The sequence below is a fragment of the Scyliorhinus canicula genome, chromosome 17, assembly GCF_902713615.1.
Source record: "Scyliorhinus canicula chromosome 17, sScyCan1.1, whole genome shotgun sequence".
NCBI lineage: Eukaryota > Metazoa > Chordata > Chondrichthyes > Carcharhiniformes > Scyliorhinidae > Scyliorhinus > Scyliorhinus canicula.
In genome coordinates this window covers 90,785,013-90,808,704 of record NC_052162.1, presented here as the reverse complement: position 1 = coordinate 90,808,704, position 23,692 = coordinate 90,785,013, and the positions used below count along the sequence as shown (strand labels likewise).

At 49.8% G+C, this 23,692-nt stretch overlaps 1 protein-coding gene and 1 pseudogene across 2 annotated transcripts in view; one reads left to right on the top strand and one right to left on the bottom strand.

Moving 5' to 3' along the window:
* LOC119951660 (sodium- and chloride-dependent neutral and basic amino acid transporter B(0+)-like) overlaps positions 1-10,907 on the bottom strand; it is a 101,870-nt gene extending 90,963 nt beyond the window's left edge. The window contains exons 1-3 of one of the 2 annotated variants that reach the window (XM_038774848.1): positions 10,718-10,814; positions 7,571-7,753; positions 6,021-6,174 (exon numbers count right to left, since the gene is read on the bottom strand). In XM_038774848.1, coding sequence (XP_038630776.1) covers positions 6,021-6,174; positions 7,571-7,642 — 226 coding nt within the window. In that variant the 5' untranslated portion in view covers positions 7,643-7,753; positions 10,718-10,814. Of the gene's footprint in view, positions 1-6,020; positions 6,175-7,570; positions 7,754-10,717 lie in introns of both variants that reach the window. The other variant, XM_038774849.1, reaches the window with a different exon arrangement.
* Positions 10,908-14,226: 3,319 nt separating this feature from the next.
* LOC119951476 overlaps positions 14,227-23,692 on the top strand; it is a 93,994-nt pseudogene continuing 84,528 nt past the window's right edge.

Below are 23,692 nucleotides of genomic sequence, written 5' to 3'. Positions count from 1 at the left end.
AATTTTACTTCCATATTTTGGACTCATTTCCGATCTGGATGAAGGCCTATTCATATGTTTGATCATGTTCTTGCCTTTACTAATTAATAAACTAGTCATGTACTCTGGCCAAATTGGTTCCTGTTAAAACATATATAATTCGGAAAAGTGATCCGCAACGGAAAGGACTTTTTTCGATTACTCTTGTTGTGACCAGCAGAAGGGGTTGAATAAAGAAAGGGAGTCAGTTCATTCCTCCTCACCTGGGGCGTAATAATCTGTGTGTATCCCAGCCAGATGGTAACAAATCTTGCCAGGGTAAGACATTTTACAAACCTCATCTGGGGACCAATTGTAACGCCCATCACAGTAAGATTTGGCCCAATTATTCTGTAAAACGGGAGAATATCATGCAAGAAACAACATTTTTCACTGAATATGAATACATGTGACAATAATAAATCAAATCAAATCAAATCAAAGAATTACCTGGTGCTCAATACTGAAGAACCAAAGAAAGATTTACAATCAAAGATTATGCTTCTTAGGAAATAAATGCTGGCCTGTGTCATAATATCCACTCATGTATATAATGAGATGCAGACAAACAGTGATTGACACACAGGATGATCAATGAACACACAACACAAAACAACCAATCACCAGACAGGACACTGCCACTATAAAGACCACAGGGCATTAAGACTCTCCCTCTCTCAGGACCCAGCTACTGAGACAGTCAGAGTGCACAAGTTAGTGAGCACTATGACCATGCGGTAGCTAGTAAGTCTGGTCAAGCCAATGAGAGGTCATCAGTTAGATTAGTAGAGTGTCAACCCACAGCTGAACATGTCTAGCAGTCCACTAGTTAAATAAAACAGTGTTGGATCATCTCCTGTGTCAGACGTTTGTTTCTAGCTTACCTGCATTCAGTTGCAGTCAACGTTGAACCAACCTGCCTGACACATCATGGTACCAGAGCGCTATTAATCCTGCCGAACCTACCTCAAGTAGGTACCAGCAAGCGGCCATCCAGCGAAATGAAAAAAAAACAGCCTCCTCCGCAGCTCCGCATCTCCGGCAACCTCGCCACCAATTGGAAAATCTTCAAGCAAAAGTTCCTCCTGTATATCGAGGCCTCTGACCTCGAGGCAGCATCGGATGCCAGGAAGATTGCGCTATTTCTCTCAACTGCGCAGGATCACGCCATCCATATCTACAACTCGCTTACGTTTGCCGATAGCGAAGACAAGACGACGTTCAAGACAGTTCTGCTAAAATTCGGCAGCCACTGCGACATTGAGGTTAATGAGAGCTTTGAACGGTACATCTTCCAACGGAGGCTTCAGGGTAAGGATGAACCTTTGCAGTCCTTCCTGACCCATCTCCGCATCCTAGCGCAGTCATGTAATTATGGCTCAGCGGCTGATTCCATGATCCAGGATCAGATTGTTTTCGGGGTCCACTCCGATTCCCTGTGGCAGCAGCTCCTCAAAATCAAATAGTTGACCTTCTCCGTCGCTATCGAGATGTATGTAGTCCATGAGCATGCCAAGAATCGCTACTCCCACATTAGGGCGGCAGAAACTGCTAAACTGGCCTCCCACGAGGCAGAACGGGTACAGGGCATTGCAAAAATGCAAGGCCTGAGAGTTGAGGAGAGTGGCCGTTTTGCGCACTTTTCCTGGGTCGCTACACATGCGCGCCACGACCGGGCGGACGACGAGGCCGAAAACCCTAATGCACAGGTGCGTACATCGGCCGACCGCACTGCACATGCGCGTTGGCGCACAGATAGCGCTGACGTCAACGTTATAACGTGTCCGAATTGTGACTTCACCCATTTAAAGCGGCAATGTCCAGCCAAAGGACGGCCATGTCTACAGTGTGGGAAGCCTGGCCATTACGCGGCCTTCTGCAGGTCTGCTCCACTGATTATCAGCCAGTGATCCCAGCTGCGGCGCAGAAGTGTCCGCTCGTTACAACAAGACATGCAGGATTCTGATCCTGACAGCCCAACAGACCCCGATGCTGACTGCCTCGAGAATCCATATCGGCTCTATAACCACACGCGAGCTGGTCTCTCCACCGCACCAGCAACCCGCCTTTCGATCCTCAGTGTGGATCCAGACCACGAGTGGTGTGCTGTCCTCACAGTCAACCAGGCTTGCATCCGATTTAAACTGGACACCGGCGCGTCTGCGAACCTCATATCACAGTCAGATCTCGACAGCATCCGTGCCCAACCAAGCATTCTTCCACCAGCCAACTCCTTGACTACAATGGCAATGCCATAGCTGCAAGTGGATCGTGTCAGCTAGGGGTATCTCACAAGGCAATCAAGGCAACATTATGATTTGAGATCGTCCGGCCTGACAGGGCGTCCCTGCTCGGTGCTTGCGCCTTCAAGCTCCTGAATCTGGTCCAGCGAATCCACACCATGTCCTCGACACCGATGACTGCCTCGCCCGACGAGAATCTCCAGGCCGAGATAGACAACATTCTCACACAATACCACAACGTTTGATGGAATGGGCACGCTCCCATATCGCTACAAAATTTTGCTCAAGCCGAACTCCACCCCAGTGATCCATGCACCATGCCGGGTGCCGGGTCCTCTCAAGGATCGTCTGAAAAAGCAGCTGCAAGATCTCCAAGACTAGGGCATCATCTCAAAGGTCACGGAACCAACAGACTGGGTCAGCTCCATGGTCTGCGAAAAAAAACCCTCTGGTGAACTCCGCATTTGCATTGATCCGAAAGACCTGAACCGCAACATCATGCGCGAGCACCACCCGATCCTGAAGCATGAAGAGTTAACCAGTGAGATGGCTCATGCCAAATTCTTCACCAAGCTTGACGCCTCCCATGGCTTCTGGCAAATACAGCTTGACGCGTCCACTCGGAAGCTGTGCACGTTTAACACTCCATTCGGCCGCTATTGCTACAACCGCATGCCCTTCGGTATCATATCAGCTTCCGAAGTATTTCATCACATTATGGAGCAAATGATGGAGGGCCTCGAGGGGGTGCGAGTCTATGTGGACGACGTGATCATCTGGTCGACAACGCCCGAGGATCACACTGCCCGCCTCAAACAGGTCTTCCAGCAGATTCATAAAAATGGCCTCCAGCTCAACAGGGCCAAATGCTCATTTGGTCAATCCGCTATCAAGTTTCTGGGTGACCATATTTCACAGCAGGGTGTGCAACCTGACGCCGACAAGGTGCTGGCGATCAACGCCATGAAGACCCCGGAGGACAAGTAGGCAGTCCTCCGCTTCCTCGGGTTGGTAAATTTTCTCGGGAAATTCATTCTCAATTTGGCAGCCCACACCATGGCCCTCTGGCATCTCGTAAAGAAGTCAACAGTGTTCCAGTAGCTGCCCGCACACGAAAGGGAGTGGCTTGAGCTAAAGGCGAAGCTCACCACAGCCCCAGTACTGGCATTCTTTGACCCAACCAGGGACACCAATATATCTACTGACACTGGCCAGGACAGCATTGGGGCGGTGCTCCTCCATCGAGACGACTCCTCGTCCTGGGCTCCAGTGGCATATGCCTCCAGGGCCATGACGCCGACCGAGCAACAGTATGCCCAGATCGAAAAGGGGTGCTTGTGTCTCCTGACAGGAATAGTCAAGTTTCATGACTACGTATACGGCCTGCCGAAGTTCATGCTGGAAACAGACCACAGGACTTTAGTCCACATAATCCAGAAGGATTTAAATGACATGACACCTCGGCTACAGCGAATTCTTCTTCGTCTCCGCCGATATGACTTCGAACTCGTCTACACAGCGGGTAAAGAGCTGATCATCGCGGAGGCCCTATCTTGGTCCATCACCACGCCGTGTAAACAGGGTGACTTAATCTGCCACGTAGAGGCACAGGTGCAGTTGTGTGCCAGCAACCTACCAGCCACTGATGAACAAGTGGTCCAAATATGTGAAGAAACTGCCAAGGATCCTCTACTGCAGCGCGTGATACAACACCTTGCCCATGGCTGGCAAAAGGGGCAATGTCCCCAGTTCTTTAACGTTAAGGATGAGTTAACGCATTGAGGGAATCCTTCTTAAACTGGATAGGATCGTCATTCCTCAAAGCATGCGAGCTATGGTGCTCGGACAGATCCATGAGGGTCACCTTGGGGTTCGGAAAATGTCGATGCAGAGCTCGGGAGGCGGTTTATTGGCCGGGCATCAACCAGGACATTGCTGAAACGGTCCTCAACTGCCCAACCTGCCAGAAGTTTCAACCAGCTCAGCGCAAGGAAACACTGCAACAGCACGAGATTGTGACCTCGCCGTGGTCTAAAGTGGGGGTAGACCTCTTTCACGCCAATGGGCGTGATTACGTGCTCTTGGTCGACTACTTGTCCAGTCACCCGGAAGTGGTGAAATTGTCAGACCTCACGTCCAGGTCCGTCATCAAAGCCTGCAAAGAGACGTTTGCCATGCATGGGATACCACTCACGGTAATGAGTGACAGCGGTCCATGTTTCTACAGACAGGAGTGGTCCGATTTTGCATGATCCTACAACTTCAGTCACATCACCTCCAGTCCCCATTACCTGCAATCACACGGGAAGGCCGAGAAAGGGGTCCAAATTGTCAAGCGGTTCTTGTGCAAGGCTGCAGACTCAGCCTCCGATTTCAATTTGGCGCTGCTGGCATCCAGGCCAACCCCTCTGTCGACTGGTTTGTCTCCGGCGCAGATGCTCATGAACCAGAACCTGAGGATGACTGTTCCAGCCATCCGTATTCCAGACCTTGACCACCTCACGGTGTTGCAAAAAAATGCAGCGATCCAGGGACCAGCAGAAGATGATGTATGATGCTCATGCCATGGATCTGCCTGCGCTGGCTCCAGCAGATGTAGTTCACATCCAGTTGCCTGAGGGAGGTTGGTCAGCCCCAGCTGTTGTTGTCAGGAAGGCCGCCCCAAGGTCTTTCATTGTTCAAATGGCTGACGGCTCCATTCTCCGGGGCAACAGGAGGGCGCTGCGGAGAGTTCCCCGTCCACCGCCTAACCGCATTGCTCCGCCGGTTATCATGCCTCCTCCGGACGTCTCCTGCCACGAGGCCACCGACCTGCCAGCGATCCCGCCTGTCCATGACACCACCGCAATGGCAGCAATCCCGCCTGTCCAAGTGCCGGTGTCTCCTGCTCCAACTCTGCGGCGATCGACAAGAATTTGTCGCCCGCCTCAAAGACTGAGTCTATAGACTTTACTCTTGTAAATTTTGTTCAGTTTGCTCTGTATCTGCACGATAGACACATTCCCATGTACATATATTCGTTAACTTACCACTTGTACATAGTCAGGCATGTATATACCTCCATGTTCCAAAACATATTTTTTTTAAAAAGGGAGATGTCATAATATCCACTCATGTATATAATGAGATGCAGACAGGCAGTGATTAACGCACAGGATGGCTAATGAACACACAGCACAGCACAACCAATCACCAGACAGGACACCACCACTATAAAGCCCACAGGGCATTACGACTCTCCCTCTCTCAGGACACAGCTACAGAGTGCACAAGTTAGTGAGCACTACTACCATGCGGTAGCTAGTAAGTCTGGTCAAGCCAGTAAGAGGTCATCAGTTGGATTGGTAGAGTGTCAACCCACAGCTGAACATGTGCAGCAGTCCATAGTTAAATAAACAGTGTTGGATCATCTCCTGTGTCAGACGTTTGTTTCTAGCTTCACTGCATCCAGTTGCAGTCAACGTCGAACCAACCTGCCTAACACATCAGCCTGGAGTTTACCCTGGAGGCAAAGTCCGAGTAGAAATATAGGAAATATTTACCAGGTTTGTCGGTGTAATAACTTTATTTATTAATTTGTAGCTATCTAACTAATCCACTTGTTAGTTACATTGTTGAACCGAGGCCCTGTATGCCCTCTCAGATGGACAGAAACGATCCCATGGCACCATTTTGAGAAAGGGTGGGGAAGATCTTGAGAATTTCCCGGTATTCATCCCTTCTATTCCCTGCCCTGTATTTTATATTTCACTACAGTACCTCCTCCATTTCTGTAAGCCAGGTACGGGAATCGGCAGACGTTACCAAGGCCCACTGCATAACCAACCATTGAGAGCAAGTATTCAGTCTTCGAGGACCAGTTGCCCCGCTCCACATTCTCGTCACTTTCACCCACATGTCCATTGGTGACAGCCTGGGGGGGGGGGGGAAGAGAAGAAAATAATGAGAGGTTGAGAGGCGGTGGATTTAGAACTGAGATGAGGAGGAATTACGTCTCGTAGTGGGTGGTGAATTTGTGGAATTCGCTGCCCTATAGTGCAGTGGAGTCTGAGTCATTAAATGGTTTCAAGAAGCAGTCAGATATATTTCTGATTTTAAAAATGGGTGAAAGGGATATGGGGAACAGGTAGGGAGGTGGATTTGAGAGCAGGAAGAGATCAGCCATGATCTGATTGAATGGTGGAGCAGGCTCGAAGGCCTGAATTGCCTACCTCTGCTCCTAATTCCTGTGTTCCTGTGAAGTGACCGACTCATAAATGAGACTTTCCTAGACTGGAACTCAAGAAAAATATACTGTTTTCACCATTACAGAGACTCTGGGTTGAATCTTCAGATTGACACTACACTCCTATTTTTCTTTCACACAGTGTTGGAGCTCCACATTCTATGCAAACCTCTGAACTAAAGCTTTTCAGAAATTTGGAGCAGACCGTCTCTGGAAATCATTCCTCATCGGGCAGGATTGTCAGGGAAAATCAAGTCCTCTTTTTAAGTTGCTGTTGTATTTTGGCAAGCGTCTATGAATTCACTAACACAGTGCAAAGCTTTGGAGCATTCAAATAGCTTTTTGCAGCATGAGTGAATGAGGTCAATGGGTAAGTGGGTAGCTCATTGGGGTGGAAAGGTGATATGGAGGCAGCTGGGCAGGGTGGCAGGTAGCAGGTTGGTGGGATGAGCGACGTGCCAACTGGGTAGGGAGGTAATGTGCTAAGTGGCAAGGTGAGCAGGATGGTAGGGTGAGTTGGTGACAGGGTGGGTGGAGTTGCAATGTGGGAGAGGGTGCCCGCTTTTTCAGGTGATTGGGTTACACGGTGTCGGGATCAGGCGGGGAGGAGAGAGTCAGAGAGTCGAGGGGAAGTCAGAGGATGATGAACGGGGTGGGAGAGAGAGCCAATTGTAAAATTGCCCATCAGTTAGATCATTATTTTTTCTGTCCAACATATCCCGGATAACTATGCAGGTAAGAGAACCCACCAACGTTTTGAACTTTTACATGGATGTGGAACCTTTTCTAGGGATTTCCCATCGCAGAGAAATAGCCAGATTGGAATTTGGAATCATGGAGTTTTCGGATTGGGATATCTGGGGGAATCTCAGCACATTTTCCAGGACGGCACTGGGCATGGCCATCAGCCGAGCAGAATATCTGGGCCATTATTCTCCATTTAACAGCAATCAGCTGGTAGTTTAGAAACTCTCTGAATCCCACAGAGAGACTCTGCAATTCACATGGACCAAAATCCCCAAATCATTAGCACCTCTCAGAGTTTCATATCAGTTTACAGTCATTTATTGATTAAATTACTCACTGTATCCTCCAGAGGGTACGTTTGATGATCATTCTGTGAGAATGCAGATAAAGCCAGGTCTCTCTTGCCCATTGTTGAAGAATGATGAACAATTTTGCATTGACTGAGGGTATGGGTGTCCAGTGTGAAGAGATGTTACTGCTGCAGTGACTCTGGTGAAAGGCATGAGTTCTGAATCAGAGTCTGAAAGCAGGACAAAGTTCAGGAAATATTAGGCATGTGGTTTGAAAGGAACGAGATGAAGTTCATCCAAATTCCCAGAAAAAGGGAATATGAGGGCCTAAATGCGTCTCTTAGCTGCAATGTGTAAGCGTATTCAGTATCAGAGTTCAATTATTCTGCATCAACTGGTTTGACCTCAGCTTAATATTTAATTCAAAGCAGACCCAATGAACCTGCATCAATCAGGAGCTGAGGAACAGCAGAACTCCGCAAATGTTTGTTAATATTGGACTGAAAGAGTTCAGTTCACACTGCAAAATTAGGGCTTGAAATTTTGTTGCACGATTATTGCACTGAGACTCTCAGTTCCAGTGACACTGAGACTCTCTGTTCAGTGACACTGAGACCCTCTGTTCCAGTGACACTGAGACTCTCTGTTCCAGTGACACTGAGACTCTCTGTTCCAGTCACACTGAGACTCTCTGTTCCAGTTACACTGAGATTCTCTGACCCAGTTACACTGAGACTCTCTGTTCCAGTTACACTGAGTCTCTCTGTTCCAGTGAAACTGAGACTCTCTGTTCAGTGACATTCAGATTCTCTGTCCCAGTGATATTGAGACTCCCTATTTCTCCCTATTTCTCCCTATCTCTCTGCTCCAGTTACACTGAGACTCTCTGTTCCAGTGATACTGAGTTTCTCTGTGCCAGTGTCACCGAGACTCTCTGATCCAGTGACACTGAGACTCTCTGTCCCAGTTAAAAACAACTCAAATACGCATTTTGTTATCTTTCAGTGGACAATGTGTTATCATAATAAGGCCGAGACAAAATATTAAGCAGTATTTTGTTTACGTTAACTGTTGTTTCATTCAAAAGCAGTGTTAAACCATATAAAGCATTTCCCAGCATGCTTCTAAGTGAGCAACTCAGTAATTTGGGGGGGGGGGGGGGGGGTCTGTGGTGAGCCCACCCGGTGTGTGAGCCATCACCGCTCACTACCATCCCCTCACAGCCCCACACCTGCCAACCCCAGAAGGATTGTAGGTCTGTATGATAGAATGGCCAGCACACATGCAGGGATCACACGGGAGAAGAGTGGAATGTGACACAGGGGCAGGAGTCAGACCTTGTCAGACACTGAGGAGCATTAGAGCTCATCGTAGAGTGGGTCGTCATCATCCTCAATCTCATGGAACAGACCCCTTAATGCTGCCGAACGCGGGCCACAACCCTGTGGTGCAGCTGTGGGGAGGCTCGGATGTGGTGGGGGTGCTGGGGTGGGGGAGAAATTGGGTACGCGGTTAGGAACCATGTGGGGAAGCGTATGGGGTCCGGGTTGTGGGGGCTGGGTCGGGATGGTGGCCCAGCCCCTTGTCGGTGAACTTGGACGCGATCAAGTTGTTTTGAGCACAGTAACCCTGGCACACACGTTGTGCATCCTCCTGTGCCCAGCCAGACCCCAAGTCCTGCCTATGCTAGCCCTCCTCCGCATTGTCCTCGTTGGATGAGGCATGCCTTTCCTCCACCTCCTCCTCTCATCGGCAATGCGATGTTGTGGAGGAAGCAACAGGCCACCACAATGCAGGAGACTCTCTCTGGGCTGTATTGGATCGCCCCTCCAAAGTGGTCCAGGCATCTGATATACATCTTGAGGATGCTACTGCACCACTCAATGGTGGCCCTGATCATGGCATGGGCATTGTTACAGCGGTTCCCAGCATCGGTCTGAGGCCTCCAGATAGGTGCCATCACCCACGACTGCAGCGGATAATTCCTTTCACCCAAGAGCCAACCCCTCACCCATGGGTTTGCAACAAAAGTGTCAGGAGCCATCGGGTTTGCCAAGCCAAATACGTTGTGCACGCCGCCCGGGTATCGGACACAGAAGTGCACAATGTGCAGCTAGTGGTGACACATCAACTACACATTGAGGGAAAAGAATCACTTCTGATTGATGAAGGGCACTCCTCATGCACCGGTGCCCACAGGGGAACATGGGTCCCGTTGATCACCACCTGATCCTGGGATATGACAGAAAATCCCACTACCCAGACAGCCTGCTAGGCTCAGTCCACGTTGAATGTGACATATTGGGCCATCCGGGCATATAGTGCATCCATCACGGTGCTCATGCACCTGTGCAGGGTGGTCTGTGAGATTCTGGACAGATCCCCACTGGAAGAACCCAGTGGCATAAAGGTTCACGGCGACCGACACCTTGACGGACACCGGGAGCGGGAGTTCTCCTCCATAACAACACGGTTTCAGATAGGCCATGACCTGGCACAGATGTCGCATGGTCTCCTTGCTCAGCTGTCAGCGGCACGCCCGGTCCATCAGGTCATATGTCAGGCATTGCACAAGGCCTGATCCAAGGCCTGCTCCACACCTCCTCCTCGACCTGCTGTATGGCTGCCTCTCCACCCTCACTGGGTGGCATCTGCTACTCTGGGGCGGGCAGGGTCATCCCGGAGCAACCCTTGCTCTTGTATCCTCCAGGGCTTAGGTAGCAAGGCAGATGCCAACCACACCCGACTGTATAACAAAATTCAATTTCAGCAGGGGGTAAAGGACAGACATATTAGGTTGGTGAGTACTGCCATACCAACCCAGGTTCAATGGGCTACATTGCAGCCCATGTCCCCGGATGTAATCCTCTCTCCTCCAGATCCTGGCCCCAACCTCCAGACATTCCCCCGATACTCTTCCCCCCCGCACCACAGAGAAATAGCCGAATGGGAATTTGGAACTTTCCGGACAATTTTCATGGAGGTTTTGATTTGGGATATCTAAGAGGACCTCAGCACATTTTCCAGGACGCCACTGGGCATGACTATCAGCTGAGCAGAATAGCAGGTAGTTTAAAAACACTCTGAATCCCACAGAGAGACTCTGCAATTCACATGGACCAAAATCCCCAAAACATCAGCACCTCTCAGAGTTTTACATCACTTTACAATCACTTAATGATTAAATTACTCACTGTATCCTCTAGAGGGTACGTTTGATGATCATTCTGTGAGAATGCAGATAAAGCCAGATCTCTCTTGCCCATTATTGAAGAATGATGAACAATTTTGCATTGATTGAGGGTATGGGTGTCCAGTGTGAAGAGATGTTACTGCTGCAGTGACTCTGGTGAAAGGCATGAGTTCTGAATCAGAGTCCGAAAGCAGGACAAAGTGCAGGAAATATTCGGCATGTGATTTGAAAGGAATGTGACGAGGTTCATCCAAATTCCAAGGACAGGGGAATATAATGGCCTAAATGCGTCTCTTAGCTGCAATGTGTAAGAGTATTCAGTATCAGAGTTCAGTCATTCTGCATCAACTGGTTTGGTATCAGCTGAATATTTAAATAGGAGCGGACCCAATGAACCTGCACCAATCAGGAGCTGAGGGAAAGCAGAACTCCGCAAATGTTTGTTAAACATTAGACTGAATGAGTTCAGTTCACACTGTAAGATTAGGGCTTGAAATTTTGTTACACTATTATTACACTGAGACTCTCAGTTCCAGTGAAACTGAGGCTGTCTGGGCAGGAGTCTCCGTTTGCCGACACCCAAATCGTGAAACGAGAATGGGCGAAGAATAGCTTCCAACGTCCAAATCGCGCTTTGAAGCTGAATCGGAATGCTCCAGCACCCTAAACATGGCATAAATGCAGCGCTCGCCGCGCGGGCTGAAAGTACAGTAGGCATATCATTAGTGGGCCTGATGCCCGTGCTTCGGGGCCTCCACCTCCGATGGGCCGATTTCCCAACGTCGTGATTCACTTGTGCTCTCACAAAATGGACCTGGCGTTCTGGCTGCTTGAGCAAAAGAGCGGCGGTAGCCAATGGCATGGAGTGACTGGGGGCTGCTGGCCTGGACACCGGCCATTCAAGCTGTGGTGGTGAAGGGCCCTGCCAGGGCTGGGGGAGGGGGGGGCACCTTGGCTGCACGGCCCCGGAACCGAACATCATGCCCAATTGGCAGCCACCCACGACCACACGAAGGTAGCCTCCAGTGAGCGCAGTGTGAGCCAATGGTACCCCTGGCAGCAGGGACGGGTGCCAGGACTGGGGGCACCGGCGAATGACAGGCCGGGGTGAAGGAGGTTAGGGGGGGTAACGGTGAGGGGCGTGGATGAGGGGTGTGGGCATACAAAATGGCTTCTCCCAAAGATCAATGGGAAATTGGTCAACACAGAGACACAGACAGGCTGCAGCTGCAAATATATAAGGGCTACAGCCCGGACCTTGCACAAACTAACACAGGGAAAAGGCCGTTATAGGCCATCTCAGGACATTGGGCTCCAGCTAGAAACTAATAAAATGTGGCAGACTTGGTGGTACCTGTTTCCTTCTTTGGGAAGGCCAACGTGCCTCAGACACTACCGCCAATGACAGGCTGAGACTGGTCCCGCCATCGAGGTGTCCATCACCAATTGGTTGAGATCGAGTGAGGGGGATCGAGCCCTGATTGATCTATTGGACATCTAGCTGGGATTGCCCAAAAGCGTGCCAAACCTGCAAGGGATAAAAGGTGCTGCGCAGCCCAACACCCACTCACTCGATCACCGACAACAACAACGGTGATACCTGCACCAGCCAAAGAGGGGACCATCTCACAGAGGGACCAGAGCTGCGGAGACCGATGACCAGCAACAGACATCCAGCACTACCAGGCAATGGATTCCAGGTGAGGCCATATCTGCTCTGCACATGCCAGTCACCTGCACATGACATTAGGGTCATTCTTGTGTCTTAGTTTAGAGGGCAACTTGTATGTGTGTGTTGACTGTGTGTGCGTGTGTAATAAACTATTACTGTATTAAACAACTTGAGTGGTCATTTGTCCACCGTTTACGGGTTACAGGCACACACTGGTTTAGAAGGTACAACAGGGGTCGAGAGGGCTGTGGGCTGCGGGGGAGGGGGTGTGTGGGGAGGGTGGCGGTGAGGGGCTGTGTGGGTCGAGGGGAGTGTGGGGGGGGGGAGGCACGTCCACACATGTGTCATGGGGATGGGCAACTAAGCAGGGTCTCACTTGCTCTCCCGCCGGCGACCTCCACCTTGGTGACCTTCCTTCCCTCCGGGCCGCTGACCCAGTGCCCTCTGCTCGGGCATGGTGAGGGGCCGCGTGTCTGATGGTCCCGCTCCGGTCTTCTCCCGCTGCCGGAGGTTGTGCGCAACCTTCTCCTGGGAGGGTGAAACAATCTTTGGCTTGTGTGTCCATTTTCTAAAAACTCCCAGGTCTTATTTAAGGTTCAATATTTCTGGAAGTAACTTGGTATTTTTCCTTTATTATTATGCTGTGTCTGCCATAGGTCCTTGTGTACAAAATGTTCTGTCCACTAATTTTCTGAAAGTGTGAGCTGATAATTGTAAACGGGGAAAAATGTGTATCTGGAAGCTGAGAGAACGGAGGAAATAATGGGTTATCTTCTCAATCACCAAAGTGAAAGATTGTGAACTAATTAGTAGAAGGATTCAGAAATAAATATTTATTGGACCGAATGAAGTCAATGTTAAACCAGGTACAGAAGATATAATTAATTGGGAGGTTTATAAGATTGTTACTTTTTCAGATCATGAGTGGGAATTTCCAGTCCCGCCCATCCCGAGACTGTAAATTCCCAACTGACGTCAACGGACCTATCAATGGTCCAACAGATTTTCTGTTCCGTCTGCCACGATTCCCATGTTGGGCAGGACTGGAAAATTTACCCCTCTGTCTTTAACTTTAGGTGAAATGAAAAGGATTATGTGATCTGTTTATTGTAATATGCCTTTAAGGGGTAGCAGCATCCCATCACAAGAAGGGAAGTGTGTCATGTGATCCGGTCCTAGTTTCACTTTGACCTATGAGGAGAACACAAAATGCACAGTTGTGACGCTGCTGTCTTCGAGATTTCTTCATTTGTATTAATTCTCTCATGTGCCTTAAAAGGTGTACACGCAATTTACAACAGCACAACAACAGTGACTACACTTTTTCAGAAGTTGCAAGGAAGACCCATGGGACTTGTGGTTATTCAGGAGGCGGATTTTGAGAAGGGAGCGAAAGTGGGGAATGCTACTGTGCAGATGGCACCATTAACTGGACTTAGGAGACCCAAGGTGAACACTGCCATGAGAGCAGGTGTACAGAATGAGGTAGATGAGAGATATGCCGATTTTGTGTCAAAGGCATCCCATTTTCCTCGACAGAAGTAGCCAAACCCATAACAATTCTAAGAGACAAAGGGGCTAGCCAAGCCATCTTACTGGAGAAGGATTTGGTTTTCCCTCCATCTTTAGATGGAATGGAAACTAAAGTATTCGTGAATGGGATCAGTAGTGATTATTTCTCAGTTCCATTATATAAAGTACAGGTGGAGTGTGATTTAGTGTCCAGTTACATGGTTGTTGGGTGATTATGGTGTTGCCCATGGAACGGGTGAACTTACTGTCAGGGAATTATTTAGCAGGAGTAAATGTTGTAGCTGACCCCATGATTACAGAGTCCGATGGAGGTTAAGGAGGTGGAGCAGTTACGAGAGCAGTTCCATGAGATTTTTCCCTTGTGTGTGGTGTGCAAGGCAATAGCTAAACAGCGGTCATCCTCGATGATTGCTGTGACCCCGCAAACCAGGGGTAGGGTGGCCTAAACTATCCTTAGGGAGGTCAGGAAGCCCATTGAGGTATTTGGGAGGACAGCTTTAATTGAGGCCTAGGAGACCGATCCACAGGTATAGCATTTGGTACAGACTGCTCTCACAGACATTGAGACTGGGGCAGGTGCGGGGTACTTTGGGAATGTGGTTCTGATGAGGAAGTGGAGACATCCTCTTGGCCCGTGGACGAGGACTGGGTGGTTGTTCATCAGGTGGTGCATCGCCTAAGTACTGTGAGGAACTGTGCGGATAGTGCATGAGATACCCATGGCCGGGCACCTGGTAATATGAAAGACTCAGGCCTCAATCAAGTTGCATTTCTCCTGACCGGGGCTGCACAAGGAGGTTGTGCAGTTCTGTAGGACCTGTCAAGCCTGTCAGCTAATAGGTAAACCCCAGCATGTGATCCAACCCACATCTTTAATTCCCATTCTGGTATTTGATGAACCGTTTAGTTGGGTATTTGTCGATTGTGTTGAATCGTTGCCCAAAGTAAAGGCAAGGCATCAGTATATCCTTATGATGTGACCACTCAATTCCCAGAAGCTATACCCTTACGAACCATTACTGCTAAGATAGTAGTGGAAAAACTGACACAGTTTTTCACCCATTATGGCTTGCCCTTGCAGGTGCAGTCGAACCAAGGTTCGAATTTAATGTCGCCAAGTTTCCTGTGTATAATTGGTGGGTTGGGTATCAAGCAGTTAAAATAAACTGCCTACCCCCTCTAAACTCAGGGAACTCTGCAGTGCTACCATCAGACCCTCAAGACTATGATCAGAGCCTGTTGCCATGACTACACAAAGGTACCTGGGATTCCCCGAATGAATCTGCTGGGTTCAGTCCGTTTGAGTTAGTGTGTGGCCATGAAATATGGGGTCCCTTAAAACTGATCAGAGAAGTTTCTCAGACCAGAGAACAATGCCTCCATGTTGGATTATGTATCCACTTTTGTGTGAAGAGTCACGGGGGCCTGTCGGGTAACCCAAGTGCATTTGAAGATTTCCGGAGCGCGAATGAAACTGGGTAGACAAGCAAGTTAGGTCACGAGCCTTCCAGGTTGGGAATGAGGTATTGGTGTCATTGCCATTTCAAGGTGCTGAGGAGAGTGAGCAGGACACCTTATTTAATCAGCACCCCTGACTGGAGGCAGAAGGGCCAGTTGTCCCGTATCAATCTGTTGAAGCAGTACTATCACAGGGAGGAGGATGAACGGGTACCAGCGTGGCAGATGGTGCAGGTGGTGGACGAAGATGTTGATGGAAAGGGGAAGGTGGGACAAGAGAGGGACAGGACTGAGAATGAGCCTCCAGTATTACCACTAACCAATGCTGCAAATTTGCCTATTTAGATGAAGGGCATCGACGCGGCCTAATACAAACCTTGGGAAAATATCGGTGAATTTGCAAGGATACCCCAGGATGCACGCTGTTAACCAGACATGATGGAGACATAGAAAACTCCAAAATGAAAAAGCAGCACCTGTACAGACTGAATCCCCACAAACTGGCTCAGTTAGAGGCTGGGATACAATATATGTTGGAAAACGTTTTAATTGAGTCCAGTAGAAGTAATTGGAGTTCTCCGGTAGTGTTAATGTCCAAGCCTGATGGAACAACACGGTTCTGCATCGATTACCGGAACGTCAATTCCTGTTACCAGCACAGATTCTTTTCCCCTTCCAAGTTTGGAAGATTGTATTGACCGGATAGGCAATGCCTCCTTCCTGTCAAAGATTGACCTGTTGAAGGCCTATTGACAAGTCCCATTAACATCTAGGGCGCAGGAGATATCTGCTTTTGTAACATCCCGAGGGTTCCACCCACAACTTTCCAGTGGCTCATGTCCCAAGTCATGTCTGGAGTGCCTAACTGTGTGGTCTACTTGGATGATGCGGTGGTGTACAGCGACACCTGAGAAGAGCACATGGGGCAATTGGAGGAGCTGTACCGGCAGCTAGAGTTGGCCCGACTGGTTATTAATTTGGCCAAAGTGAGATTGTGAAGGCGAAGATCACCTGCTTAGGGCTTCTTAGGCTGCTTAGGCTAAAGTATGGCTAAAGTAAGGGCCTTCATGGACTTTCCCCTTCCTACCAGCAAACGGAAAATTATGAGGTTCTGAAATACGTTTAGGTTCTACTGGAAGCTTGTGCCAAATTTCAGTACCCAAGCGGGACCCTTAACCAATGTGCTAGAGGAGCACGCAAAACTGGGATGGTCCCCAGAATGTCGAGAGGCTTTAGAGAAATGGAAGGCCATCTTCATCAGTGAACCAGTGCTGGCTGCCCCGGATTTTTCCAGGCCATTTAAACTGGCCACCGATGCTGGTGACCTGGGGGTATGGGCAGTGTTACTGCAGGACGACGAGGCCGGCATTGAGAGACTTGGGGGGTATTTCTCGAAGAAGCTCAATTCGTGCCAGAGAAAGTATTCCACCTTTGAAAAGGAAGCCTTAGCCTTGCTCCTCGCCCTGCAACACTTTGAAGTGTATATCCACTAGGAAAATCGCCAGGGCTTGGTTTACACTGATCATAACCCACTGGCATTTATCTGGAAGCTCAAGATCCGGGACGCAAGACTACTTCTTTGGAGTTTACAATTGCAACAGTTCAACGTTAAAATTATTCATATTCCCAGAACTGGTAAAGTGATAACTGATTCTCTGTCCCATGTTTAGAGCTGATTTACTTGTGACTGTATGAAGGAGGGAAGGGACTTGAACAATGGTGCTAGTTTAGACAGGCATGTGTGGGTGTTGTGTACCTTCCATACCTCATAATGACACATCCATGGCCTGACGTTTCATTCTCTTTAGAACATAGAACAGTACAGGCCCTTCGGCCCTCGATGTTGTGCCGAACAATGATCACCCCACTTAAACCCACGTAACCCGTATCCCAACAATCCCCCCATTAACCTTACACTACGGGCAATTTAACATGGCCAATCCACCTAACCCGCACATCTTTGGACTGTGGGAGGAAACCGGAGCACCCGGAGGAAACCCACGCACACACGGGGAGGACGTGCAGACTCCACACAGACAGTGACCCAGCCGGGAATCGAACCTGGGACCCTGGAGCTGTGAAGCATTGATGCTAACCACTATGCTACCGTGAGGCCCCCGAGGTGGGGAGGTATGTAAGGAACTTGTTAAATCCTTGTCTGCTCCTTGTCTTGTTTACAATTCCCATCACGAAACAATCCCCAGAGCTTAGTTTGCTGACTTTTGGTTTTGAGCTGAAACCCTCGCCAATGCACCCCACTCCCCCACCGCTGCAAGCTGCTATTTGGACTGACCAGGCAGCCCCCTTGATTCCGCAAGTTCTGGGGCATAACCTGTGATGTCATTTTGATGGCCTTCGCAAGAAACCAATCGACTCCATTGCAACACTGCGCTACGCAGATCAGATCCTCGATGTGGATTGGTGCTTTTAATTTTAGAATGCCCTAACTCTATGTGTGTTGTCGGTTTCAGTTTTTTTGGAGCTGCAGAACTGAGCAGAGTCCTTTTGAATCTATCTCCCAGAAGGGGTAAAATTCTCTCTTAAATCTTAACTGGAACTCCCTTCAGATACACAGAGCAATTAGTGAGCATTTAAAGCCTGAAGATAGGGCTAGGGAAGGGGAACTGTGCGTATTCCTCTCCCATTAAAGGTACCAGACCACAAGAAGGCCTCACGAAAAATGCTGCTCTGATATTCTGCTTAACGGAGACAAGCTGTTGGTGAGTCTGCTGAAGCTGACCACTTATCAGAAACTGAGCAAACCTGAAGTGCCTCTTCCAAGAGAAAGGCTGAGCTCAACACAGTTGAAGCATGTCCCCAGAGGGGATCCCACAGCCTGAGAATCCAGCATGAGCGGCCCAGCTTGAAACTCCGAAATAACCGATGGTTCAACACCTCACATTCTGAAGAGATCACCACCTACAAAGATCTCAAACCAAGCAACTCAGATCCTCTAATCCCTCATACCTTTCTAATCCCTGTTAGTTTTTTTCTTACTCCCACCGTTTGTCTGTCTTGTGTATGTCTGGGTGGGGTGAGATAGGGTTTGGGAACAGTTAAACTAGTAAAAAATTGATTTTCTACTCTGGTTATAAATAAACAGTGTTTTAATGTTTTACTTATAAATTTGTTGCTTGTAACGCATTGGAGCAGTCAAGGATTAAGGATTCACGCTGTTCCAGCCTTGGTTCAAACATGGACAAAAGAGCAGAATATCGGAGGTGAGGTGTGAGTGACTGCCCTTGACATCAAGGCAGCATTTGACCGAGTATGGCATCAAGGAGCCATCGCTAAACTGGAGTCAATGGGAATCAGGAGGAAAACTCTCCACTGGTCGCACTAAGGAGGATGGTTGTGGTGGTTGGAGGTCAATCATCTCAGCCCCAGGACATCACTGCAGGAGTTGCTCAGGGTAGTCACAACCATTTTCAGCTGTTTCATCCATTACCTCCCTTCCATATTAAGGTCAGAGTGGGGATGTTTCTGATGACTGCCCAATGTTCAGCACCATTCGTGATTGATCAGAAAACAAAGCAGTCCATGTACAAATGCAGCAAGATCTGGAAAATGTCCAGGCTTGGCTGATAAGTGGCAAGTTACATTTGTGCCACACAAGTGCCAGGCAATGACCATCTCCTACAAGACAGGATCTAACCATCGCCCTTGTCATTCAATGGCATCACCATCGCTGAATTCCCCCACAATCAACATCTAGGAATCCTGCGGCGAGTAACTCACCTGCTGACCCCCCCCCCAAAGCCAGTTCACCATCGACAAGGCACAAGTCTGAAGTGTAATGGAATATTCTCCACTTGCGTGTTTCATGCCGGTGATTACGTTTGTGGGTGGGGTATATGTCATCAATGGTATGAGGGCGGGATCCCGATGTCCGTGGAGTGGGTCGTTAATTTAATTTTGGGTTTGGGGAGCCTTTTGAAAACGGCGCCCTCGTCTCTGTGAAGCTGGGCTTGCTGGTACATTTCAGCCCTGCCCCTCACACTGACAGCACAGATCACATCCCCCTTCAAAGAAACGGCAGAGTGTGAGAAGATCTCTTCAGGAATCTTGCCTGAATCACTGGGGAGAGACACAACGGTTTTCTGACTGAGCCTGGCACAGCCATTTTTTGGGACAATTCTGCCCATGATTTTACATGTTTGCATGACTTTTTTTGATACAAGTCACACTACAATTCAGTTTTCAACCTGCGACACTGTTTCTTGAACAATTTATTACAATTATTCATTTTACTATTATTGGTACATTCATTCTGAAACTACATAAATAAACCTAAAATTCATAAAATCTATTTAACTTTCCATGACTCTATTTTCCAGGAGCGTTTCTTATTCCTTACACACTCATGCTGGCACTCGCTGGGATGCCAATGTTTTTCTTAGAATCTTCCTTTGGTCAATTTGCCAGCCTGGGACCTGTTGCAGTTTGGAAAGCCGTGCCAATGTTCCAAGGTTAGTGTTTGTTGAACAACACAATATCAGCAACATTTGAAAATGAAAATCGCTTATTGTCACGAGTAGGCTTCAATGAAGTTACTGTGAAAAGCCCCTAGTCGCCACATTCCGGCGCCTGTCCGGGGAGGCTGGTACGGGAATCGATCCGTGCTGCTGGCCTGCCTTGGTCTGCTTTAAAAGCCAGCGATTTAGCCTTGTGAGCTAAACCAGCCCCTGGTTTTAAATGAGCAATAACATTTAATTCATATTGATACATTGATGACTTAAGAAAGTGTTGATGAAATCTTGAATACAATCAGATTTATAGTACGTCTTACAAAGGCTGAAATTCTCCCGTCTTCGGGATAAATTTTTCCCGCTGGCAGCGCATCTCCACCTGGGGATTTCCTGGTGGGGTGGTTTCAATGGGAAATCCCATTGACAAGCACCGGGCGTATAGAATCCCGCCCACAGGAATGGCGCGCGGCCATGAAATAGGTGCCTGGTGGACCGGTGTCTCCAGCTTAAATGAAGAAATAGAAAAGTGCAAATCTTTACAAATTTGGTCAGACATTCAATCCAATATCATTGAAACTCTCTGTCATTTAGGTCCTGGCATGGATATTGGTTTCACAAGAAATGGGTTATAGGATAATTGAGTTGTAAAAGTTTTTTTCAGTTGATTTAGAGTTTACTTGGGGCTCATTAGCCATTGAACAGGATTGAAGGACGTAGACCAGCATTATCCATTGATTTTAACTATTCGTTCTTGGCAAACGAGCCTTGCTGGCAAAACTATTATATATTGTCCCTCCCTGTCCATTGAGGGTTGGGGTTGTGGTTGGCTTTCTTCTAACTGTTTTAACTGAGGGCAGTTAAGAGTCAGCCATGCTGGTGTGGACCTGGAGACACATGGGGGTGGATTGTACCAGAGCGGATGGATTATTCATCCTCCCACCTCGAGCTAAACGTCGTGTGAGACCTCGCCAACACTAAATCCAGCTGCTCTGCAATGATAATCCACTGTGGACCACCGGAATATAAATTCAGGCTCCCCCCCCCCCCCATAAGGGAGGATATCCTCCCCCTGAAAGTTGTCAGCCAATCAGATTATCCGGCAGCTCTGTAGTTCCAGAAGCAACTGTTGGCCAATGCTGGGGCTACAGGAGGTCCACAGGAAGAGAACATGGATAGCAGACTTGAATGTCAGTCTGGGGATTTTGATCAGGCAAGAACTGGAGACTATAGTGAGGGGGAAGGATTTAAAGACCAGGAGTGGGGCAGGAACAAAGGAGGGATGGGGGAGGGGGAGGAGATACCACATTTGTGGGGGACATGCCTCCAATGGGGACAGGGAACCCCCAAAGAAGGTAACTCTCCTTGCTTCATGAAAGCAGCCTGTGCTGTCAAAGCTTTCGGACTGGCTACTTTCATTCTGCACTCCCCAGCACGTGAACAAATCTGCAGAGACAGAATGGGGTCTATTAGCAGCAGTTAATTTTACACTTAAAGGCCTCAATAGGCCTGAGGGTGTTTGGGCATCCTAATATCTTATCGACTTAACGTAATATGCAGTTGGGAGCAGGTGTGAAGTCAGTGGGCTCGATTCAAGGGCTGAAATTCTAAGGGCGCGATTCTCCCGAGTTACAAAAACTCGGGAAGCTGGCGTCAAAAACGGGCGCGTTTGACGCCAGCCTCCACCCCTCCGACCGGGAACCGATTCATCTCCCCTGTCGGGGCTAGTATCGCGCGGCCGTGAACTCCGGCATCGCGGGCTTAACGTTCGTTAAGCCCGCTAGCCAGAGTTAGCGACGGCTGACGCGTCAGATGACGTCAGCCGCGCATGCGCGGATTGGACGACTCCAACCCGCGTATGCGCGGATGACGTATGCGCGGGCCGTTATGCCCCGCAGAAGCCCCGCGGATGGATCCATCGGGGCGGCGGAGGGAGAAAGAGTGTGCGGGGTAAGTACCCGCTGCCTGCGATCGGTGCCCACCGATTGCGGGCCCATGGCACCCTTGGCACGGCCGTGGTACGGCCGTGCCAATCGGTGCCATGGTTCCCGAGAATGGGACTTTACGGCCGTTTTTACGAACGGTCAGAGCAGGTGGGCGGAATTCTCCGCACTCACGACGGGGCGGAGAATAGCGGGCGGCGTAAATTTTTACGGCCACTCTGGTCCGACGCCCTCCCGCTATTCTGCCCCCCCCACGCCCGCCTCCCGACACGAATCGCTGCCCGCCGTTTTTTTACGGCGAGCAGCGATTCACCACTGGCCGATGGGCCGATTTCCAAGGCCTTTATGACCGTTTTTATGAACGTAAAACACACCTGGTCTGACCGTTCGTAAAAACGGCCGTAAAGTCCCGATCTGGGGAACCATGGCACCGATTGGCACGGCAGTACCACGGCCGTGCCAAGGGTGCCATGGGCCCGCGATCGGTGGGCACCGATTGCGGGCAGCGGGTACTTACCCCGCGCACTCTTTCTCCTTCCGCCGCCCCGCTGTATCCATTCGCGGGGCGGCTGAGGGGCATACCGGCCCACGCATGCGCGGGTTTCACGCATATGTGTGATGACGTCATCCGCGCATACGCGGGTTGGAGACGTCCAATCCGCGCATGCGCGGCTAACGTCATCTGACGCGTCAGCCGTCGCTAACTCTGGCTAGCGGGCTTAACGAAATTCGTTAAACCCGCTATGCCGGAGGTCACGGCCGCGCGATGCTAGCCCCGACCGGGGAGCAGAATCAGTTCCCGGTCGGGGGGGTGGAGGCTGGCGTCAAACCCGCCCATTTTTGACACCAGCTTCCCAAGTCTTCGTGACTCGGGAGAATCGCGCCTGGTGTGTTTTACGCTTGTAAAAACGGCCGTAAAGGCCTTGGAAATCGGCCCATCGGCCAGGAGTGAATCGCTGCTCGCCGTAAAAAAACGGCGGGCAGCGATTCGTGTCGGGAGGCGGGCGTGGGGGGGGGGGGGAGAATAGCGGGAGGGCGTCGGAACAGCGTGTCCGTAAAACTTTACGCCGCCCGCTATTCTTCGAATTTTCTTGAGAGCCCTAAGTGCCGTAGCGAGCGCTTGCCAGCGGCCGACCCAGCGAGACCGCAACTGGAATCTAATGGCAATTAGTGCCGGACATTTTCCACCTCGAGATTCACGGTGGAAATGGCTATCCTGCCAACTGATTCACCTGGACCGCGCCAGGCAGCTCCCCGCTAACAAGGGGGAGCAGCTCATGAACTGTTCCCTCTGAACACACTCCAGTCAGCACACAGCCATCACATAGACCTGCTCCAGGCCTCAGAGATGCCTACCTGGCCAGGCTGCTGGTGCTTGTAGGCGAAATGGGACACCCTGTTCCCTTGAGGAGATTGGAAGGTCAGCTACAGAGCCGCCAATGCTGCCCAGGAGGCAGTGGCAGCAGCCGTCTGTTCGGGCAGTGTGACCAGGAGGACCTCAGTACAGTGCAGGAAGAAGACCAATGACCTCCACCATAGAGGAGGAGTTATTTAGAGTTTAGAGACTCAAAGACCTCCACCACGACTACGCACAAGTAAGTTGACACCGGCCCCCTGGCATCGGACCCGCCTGCCACATCCCTGACCTCCCCTCACGCCCCCCCCCTCCACAATGGGTCAGCAGCTGGCACCTCACACCACCACTTTCCCACTTTTCCCCAGAATAATACCAAGCCTGTGCCCCAGCACACCCAGGCACCCAACAAGCACAACCCACCCATGGCAAGCAGCGGTGCGCACACATGTCACCTGTTATAGACCCCACCACCCCCCCATGCATCAAGCGTGCGGGTCATGATGCACTCTCTTTGACCCGCAGGAGAAGTTACCACATAATAGGCGGC